We start from the raw sequence: 8,509 nt of genomic DNA on the forward strand, positions 1-8,509 counted from the left end.
TGCGGCGGCTGCGGGAGCTCAGCGAGCGCCTGGAGCTCGTCTTCCTGGTGGACGAGTCGTCCAGCGTGGGTCAAGCCAACTTCCTCAGCGAGCTCAAGTTCGTCCGCAAGCTGCTGTCCGACTTCCCCGTGGTGCCCACGGCCACACGCGTGGCCATCGTGACTTTCTCGTCCAAGAACAACGTGGTGTCGCGCGTCGACTACATCTCCTCCCGCCGCGCGCACCAGCACAAGTGCGCACTGCTCAGCCGCGAGATCCCCGCCATCACCTACAAGGGTGGCGGCACCTACACCAAGGGCGCCTTCCAGCAAGCCGCGGTAAGGCTCCCGCCCCTCCGGAACCCGGCCCCCGCTTCCCCGCTCCCCACAGCCCGGGCCCTTCCCACCCACCACCGCCTGCCCAGCTGTTACCTTGGGCAAGCCACAAGCCACCTAAGTCTAGTGTCCCTTGCACAAAATCAGTCATACTACCTTCCCATTGTCGTGGGGGTCCCATGGGATAACGGGTTTTAAATGGTTAGCTGGATGTCAGGCTCCTTAAGTGGTCATCTTTGCGGACGCCCTTGGGAAGGTGTCTTTAAGATGCCATACCTAGTCACACTTGTAAGAACAGGCCGTGCTTCAGCTGGAACAGGTGAGTGTGTCTTACCAAATGTCTCTAAAGATAAGACATGCAGTGCGTATTTCCCCAATTTTCTTATACGCTATTTTATGCTTTCAATATGCATTTCATTGCATACCTTCTGCGACCTTTGCAGATTCTTAGTATCTGGAAGAGGAAGTCAGGCTTAAATGATGGGCTTTTACAAAATTTAACTTTGACTACAAAGCAATACATATTCAGTTGAAGAAAATTTGGAATATATAGAAGTGTTTGACACATAATAGCAAGCCAATGTTTGTGGAAATCATGAAACAGAAAGGAGGAAAAGAAAAAAAAAGCCTATAATCCCATCACCCTTAAAAAGCCACTGTTTACATAGTGTTGAACATTTGCCCAGTATCACATCTGTACATACTTCTAACCAAATTGGTGTCTGGCTGTGCTGTAGCCTACATTTTTCATTTGTTATATCATGAAATACTATACATTTTACTGTGTATATAATATAGATATGTTGTTTATCTATGTTAGTTTCATACTATTTTATTGAATACCTGTGTCATAACTTATTTTACCTGTCGTTGTTGGACACAGGTTTCTTTTATTAGCTAAGTCATAGTAAACACATGTATTTTGGGACCCCTTTTACTTCTTTAGGAAGAATTTCTATAAAGTTTCGGAATGAGAGGATGTGAAAATTTATGAATTTCTTGATACATACTGTCCATTCTCCCTTGGTTAGGGCTGTATAAATGTACATTCCCACCAGTACAGTATCACAGCAGTAAGTTTGCCACATGGTCACCAATATAACATGTACTATTATTTTTAATATCATTGCCAATTTGGTAGGAGAATAGAGGTACCAATTTAGCAATTTCATTTTTTTTAGTTTTATTGAGGATGAACATTTTTCAGTACATTTATTGGGCATTTGTATATTTTCTGCTCATAAGTTTTTCCCATTTTGCAATAATGGAATGTGGTTTTTTCCTTAATGATTTGTAGAAGCTCTTTATATAGTGAGACTGGTAATTCTTTTTTGTATATGATATACATGTTTTTCCAGTTTACTCTCTTTCACTTTGGTTCATTGCAGTGTTGTTAGATGATTTGAGTTTTTATATATTTAAATCTATCAAACTTTGTTCTTAAGAACCTATATTCGCTTTTATTTTTAGAATGGCATTCCCGTTTCCCAAATCATAGAAGTAGTTTTCCATTTAACAGTTTAAGTCACCTAAAACTTATTTTAGTGTATAGCATGACAAATATGTCTAATATTATTTTTTAATAAATGCTTAACCAGTTGTCTCAGCACCATTTGTTTAATAGCCATTCATCCTTTTCCAATTTAATTGAGTAGCACTTTTATCATACTCTAACTACTTACAGGGAATTTGATTTCCTCCTGGTTTGCTATTAACTTTAGGTTATCTATTATTTTTAAGCTTTGAAGATATTATTTATTTATTATAACTTTATAGTATACTTAAATATCTGATACTGAAAATTCTCTCTCCTTTTTCTCATGTATTTTTTAAAAATCAACTCTTATGTATTTATTTACTTAATAGAAGTTTTAACTCATTTTCACATATTCCAAATGAAACCATCCAGGATTTTAATTTCAATATAAAAATTGTTAACTTGGGGATTATTTATATTTTACAATAGTAGTCTTTCCACATCAAAAGTATGGCTTATCCACTTATACCCTTCAGTAAAGTTATAGATTTCTAATAATTAAGTCCTGCATATATTTTCAAAATTCAGACCTAAATATATTCTATTCAGTACTGCAATTATGAATGACATCTTTTCAAATTAAAATTTAAACAATTATTTTTGTATAGAAACATTGATTTTTTTTTTTTACTATGTCTTCAGTAGCTGCATGCTTGTTGAAGTCTCTGGTTCATTTGTTTTTCTTTTTTTTCCAAATACATTTTATATTACTGAAACTAAGTGTTTATTGTGTAAAATAATCAGAAAAAGTTTCTGTAAGTACACTGTAATACTTTGGTATATACCCTTCTTGACTTTTTGCAGTTGTCTAGTTAATAAGTATGTTTTTTGTGCCTGTACTCCTATTGTACATAAATGATGTTTACCAAAAAGGATTGCACTATACATCCTCTTTTGTAATTTGATTTTCTTTCCACCATATTTTCAGTCTTCTTTCCATAATAAGAAATACACATCTACTTTATCACATTTCCATAGTTATACAGAATTCCACTGTAGATTGGTTTTTATTTTTATCATGCAATTACTGATTATTATATATTTAGGCCGTTACAAACAATGCTGTGTGACTAAATCTTTGTCCAAGTCTCTAAAAATTTCCTTAGTGCAAATTTCTAAAGTGGTAGGTATTATTGCATCAAAGAATATGCCCATTTTTTAAGGGCTTTGATACATGTGCCAAGTTTCTCTACAGAAAATTGGTACCAAATTGTACTATTAGGATCAGTACCTAGACAGAACAGGTTAGTATCATTTGAATATGCCTCCCCAACTTTATATGTAAAAAATTGAGTCAAGTTAAAAAAAAAAGTACTCACCTGAGGACATGCTTAGAGAGAGGAAGGGAGAGAGAAAAAACAACAACAACATCAATGTGATGTGGGAGAGAAACATTGATCAGTTGCCTTCTGTACATGCCCCAACTGGGGATCAAACCTGCAACCCAAGTATGTACCCTGACTGGGAATTGAACCCCCAGCCTTTCGGTGCATGGGATGACACTTCAACAAACTGAGCCACTCTGGTCGGGCAAGTGAGTCCCATTGTAAGTTGCATTTCTTTATCAGTGAGGCTGGATACATTTTTTCATATATTATTTGTCATATAGAACTCTTTTTTGGATACTCATTAAAAAATTTTGGGATTATTACCCATTTTTTTATTCAAGGGTGGTTATTTTCTTATTGATTTGCAAATACTCTTTAAATCTTCGTAATATCAACCATCTGCTGCTACATACGAGGGAAATATTTTTTCTCGGTGTTTCACATGCCTTTTAATTTTGTTTGTGATAGCATCTATCCTTTTATCAATCTTCTGAATCTAACTTTCTTTTTATCTGTTCACTTCTGGTCTCTTACAAGGCTTGAAAGACTTTTGCCTTTAAAAGCTGAACTAATTCCTGAAAGATGCTCTCTGTTTATCGAAGTAGTTGTGCCAGGCAGGGTTCAGTTCTGCAGACCCAGTCTCTGTTGGTGTCCACTCCAAGGATTCATGAGGTCCCAATGGCTGGCCTTCTTCCTGGTGTCTCTGCCCACTCCATCAGAGAAGAACCTCTGCATCAGGGGAAAACTTGCCATATACTAGCTCCTCTGTTTGGCTTGGCCAGGTTTGTCGGGGGCCTCCGAGTACTGTTGATCCAAAACAGTTAAATGGGTAATGAGTCGAGTACGCACTGCTCGCCTCAAGACCTACTCTGTCTTCAGCCTCCTCCTTCCAAATATTACATCCTGTCTTGGAAAGTGGAACTGCCAACAAGGTTCCCAGTGCCTTTCTTTAGTCGGGATCCATGCGTAACCTAACAAGCGAAGACTTCCCAAAAGTTTGTGTGAACTGAACTTGCCCTGGATTTTATTTTGCTTTTCTCATTCTGGTTGGATTCTGAGCAGATGCAGCTGGACTCAGTCCCTGTCTAACCTGGAAGCTGACATGTCTTTATTGTAACTTTTCCAAACCTCTGTTGAGCACTCTTAGGAATAATTAAAATATGCTTGGAGAAAATTGATAGAAGATGACCAGTGTTTAGAAATGGCATTGGTGGAGGTTTGAATATGGATTTTCCCATAGAGATCAGGCAAGCATGTTTCATCGCAGAATCAGTTTGAGAATGGTAAGCGATATACCTAGTTTGGGTTTGAATATGAACTATTATATCATGGAAGTGAGGCAGTTCATCAGATTCCCATGTGTGCAGAATGCTAATAATTGGAACTGACTGTGATCTGGCCTGTAGGTGAAATTGAAAATCATAGAGACATTTTTTGAGGTTATTAATTACTTTCTCCAGAAAAATTAGTTTTTCAGATCTTTCCATTTGAAACTGAATGCCCCCACAATTATGCACAGATACAAACACAGGGAGACAAACATACAAATACATAAAAGTACACAGACACATGCTTGCAGGTACACAGTACCCATCACAATTCAGATACCTTACTCCTCTGATGTAAAATCTCAAGATGCAGTTTCCTTTACCCATGCGAAATTTACTGTTATCTTTCAGCACATGTGAGAAACTAAAGAAAAGGGATAACTGTGTTGCTTTACTTTTTATTTAGTGTCAGGATTGTACCACTTGATGGGGAGTGTATGTGTGGACACTATTATCACACTTTATTTGAATAATCTGTTGTGTAGACCTTTTCTTTTTAGACATCATCCCAGCATTCATCAAAGGTGCAAAGACTAAAGAATAAATTTGTAGTCGGCAAAGATTTTTTTTCAGAGGCACAATCAATACAATGGGGGAAAGATTTAGCACCTGGAACTTAATTACATGAAAAACTTTTACAAAATTAACAGAAAGTTCTTCAGGTGTTCCTTCCCAGGGAATGAGTGTTTTGTAATGCCTTCTCTTCTTGGCTTTTCTCCCAACATGAATTTATAAATTGCCTTCCTAAACAGCACGCTTTATGTTGGGCACTGTGAATGCTTCTTCCAGGCCCCAGTAAGGAGGAACGGGCAATGACAGTCACATCCTTCTTTAAGGAGGCTCTCAGGCAATCACACAGTACTTCCATGTAGATCTCATTGGAGGGAAATTGGTCTCATCCCAACCTTTAGTTTCATGGAGCTTTATTGCTAAAGAGAAAGACAAGGATGGATGCTGAGGAAGTGAGGAGTGGTCTTTGCCATACCAGTGTGTCAGGAAGAACATCTGTCTAACCAAGAAAATGTCTGGAAATCCCACTTCATTTCTTCCATCAAGGGCAGTGGCTTGGGCCTGCTCAAGATGGAAGAGCCAGGCTTTGCCTAAGTAAAAAATACCTTAGTCCTTGTGCTATATTATACTTCTTTAGTAAAACTATCAAAGTTCCAGAGCAATCCACTTCAACTTGTCAACAGAGGCTTCCTATGTTAGTTTCCCAGAAGCCAGAAGCTTCTAAATAACAAGGCACTCACTCCTGAATGAAAGAGTATACCGAGAGTGATGGGGGAAATGCACACTATGAAATAAAATTGATGTCTCATTGTAATCACGCAAAGCCACATGACATTTTTCAGGACAACCTGGTTCTTTGGCTTGATAGGAGACCTCTGCAGTAAAAGGAATTTCTAACTCTTGTTGTCTGTCTTTCCCATAACTTTTAAAGATTGTTCTCTGGCCTGGCTGGTGTGGCTTAGTCATTGAGCATCAACCTATGAACCAGAAGGTCACGGTTTGATTCCCAGTTAGGGCACATGCCCGGATTGTGGGCTCGATCTCCAGTGTGGGGCGTGCAGGAGGCAGCCGATCAATGATTCTCTCTCATCATTGATGTTTCTATCTCCCTCTTCCTCTCCCTTCCTCTCTGAAAGCAATAAAAATATATATATTTTTTAAAAGATTGTTCTCTATCAGGCCATATGAAGAGTGGACTTCTGGCAGAGAGTCTGCTTATACACAGTAATCTGCTCTAGGTTTGGAGGCCAATTGTGAATAGGTATACTCTGTGAGAGCTGTTGTTCTCCACATATGTGGTTACAGTATTTCCTTGACGTGAATGACAGTGGGGGGAAAAAATCTGTAATACGCAAGTAAGTGCATTATCTTACCAATCTTTATGAAAAGATTTAGAAAGAATTCACCTTCTTTGCTATCTATGTTTCTCATGAGGTAATTCAAGCAGTTGCTGTTTTATTTGCGTCAAGAGTTAAGCAACAGAGATTTTTCAAATCCAGGGCACATTTCTTTCATAGCTCAAGTACGTGTGGAAGCTTTGAACATCAGGGTAGGTTATAATTAGTACATCTGTTAAATTAGTGATCGCTACCTTCTTTCATGTGGAGATGCCATTTAAAATTAAGGAAAAATAACTTCCTATAAGATTAATAGAAACATTTTGAAGAAAGTTTTTTAGCAGGACTTATTATATGATGGAGTCATTTATTAAATAAGGTTAATTATTTAGTAAATTTACTTAGTCATTTATGAAGCAAAGTCCAAGGTGGATATTTCTCAAGTTGTAAGTTCCTGATGGATTATATAAAATATATTTTGAGGGTTATGAGTTCAATGCACTATTTTCTTAATTCCTGCTGAAATGCTCCTAATTGCCTCCATTGTATAATTTCCACTATACTGTACCTGGTTATTGAATATACTGTTGCTAATGCAAAATACAGATTTAAAAAAAGTCAATGATGATATTGGTGATGGAGAATGTGGCTTTTGCTACATAGCTTCCTAATACTGACTCTCTAAATGAGAGTGACTGGCCTTCCCAGGAACAGGCAGTGCTGGGCGCATTGGAGCCTAGCTCTGTGAAACAGGCTCTTCTGGGCAGCGAAAGGCCAAAGAGAAGGGGAGAGGGAGGGCTGAGGAAATCCTCCTCTGCAGGGGAAGAGTGAGAAATGAGTGAGAAAAGGAAGTGTAGGGAATGGAGGATGTAAGGGGACCAGAGGGTAACTCCCCAAAAAGCTAGAAGCAGCAACCACAAGTTCCAACTTTAATAAAATAAAAATATATCCATACTGGTATATGTTATACTCAATAAGATCATATTCTAAAAACTATTTAATGACATAGTAAATTGTCTAAACGGCATATTCAATGAGCTGAAGCTGTGTATGTTTACTATCAGTATGTAAAACTGTATCCATACAAGTCCAGTTTCATAACATAAAATATATGCACTCAAAATAAGCTAGGAAGAAAATTTTCAAAATGTTAATGGTAGTTATCTCCAGGCAGTATATTTACCTATTTAAATATATCCATTTCTTCTGCTAATAACTAATTTGGAAAATTAGTTATAATGACCATGTGTTGCCTACTAGGAAGTGAAGCGTTGCTGTATGCCTGGGCAGGTGATTGAAGGCGTATCTTTGGGGCACCTGAAGGCATAGCCTGGAGCGACTGGTCTCCAGGATAACAATCCTTTTACATCTCAGGTTTTACCTTAAATATTCATGAGAACTTGTGAATTCTATTCCACAATACAGCTCTGTTTAGGAAATAAAATGATGCTTTAGTTTCTTATCGAAATTGAAATGAAACAATTTCAACCTCTTTTTTGTCCAATGCCAAGGGATGTAGCATTGAGTCCTCCAGGATGTGAAAAATGGGTGCTGGGAAATCACTGACCCCCTAGCCCCTGGTACTCATTCTCCTCTCTTCTAGTGTCACACTGGTTCTTGAGAATCCAGAGTCACATAAACACATACACACACACACACACACACACACACACACACACACACACACACTCAACTGCCCACAGTTGGTACTGGTTGTTTCACTGCTTGCCAAGCTACCTGTGGATATTCACTGAGGAGAGAACCCCAGACAACTGGCCAAGAGGAGACACAGCGGCTGCAGAGGGTGGAAGTAACTGACTCTGTCACCTTGATGAGAGGTCAGGAGAACATGGCTTCCTTTGGCTTGTCTCACAGAGAGCGATGCTGACCCAATGCTTTCTCAGTCTCTCTCACTCTCCCTGGTAATACTCATCAGAGAATAATCTTGGGGAAGAAAGATGCGCTCTAACCCACTGATGTCATCACATGTAAATGAAATAACTGCTGTAAAGGACCCATTTCTACAATTAATTCACCTGAGGCATTCAAGCTTCATTTCTTAGTGTGATTTTTTAAAATATATTTTATTGATTTTTTTTTTATTGCTTAAAGTATTACAAAGGGTATTACATATGTGTCCTTTTTTTTTCTTCCC

At 38.3% G+C, this 8,509-nt stretch overlaps 1 protein-coding gene across 1 annotated transcript in view; it reads left to right on the forward strand.

Moving 5' to 3' along the window:
- Positions 1-2: 2 nt before the first annotated feature.
- SVEP1 (sushi, von Willebrand factor type A, EGF and pentraxin domain containing 1) overlaps positions 3-8,509 on the forward strand; it is a gene marked incomplete at its 5' end in the record, with an annotated part of 158,571 nt that continues 150,064 nt past the window's right edge. The window contains one exon of the mRNA XM_014534453.1: positions 3-317. Coding sequence (XP_014389939.1) covers positions 3-317 — 315 coding nt within the window. The remainder of the gene's footprint in view (positions 318-8,509) is intronic.

Source organism: Myotis brandtii, unplaced genomic scaffold, assembly GCF_000412655.1.
Source record: "Myotis brandtii unplaced genomic scaffold, ASM41265v1 scaffold13, whole genome shotgun sequence".
NCBI classification, from domain to species: domain Eukaryota; kingdom Metazoa; phylum Chordata; class Mammalia; order Chiroptera; family Vespertilionidae; genus Myotis; species Myotis brandtii.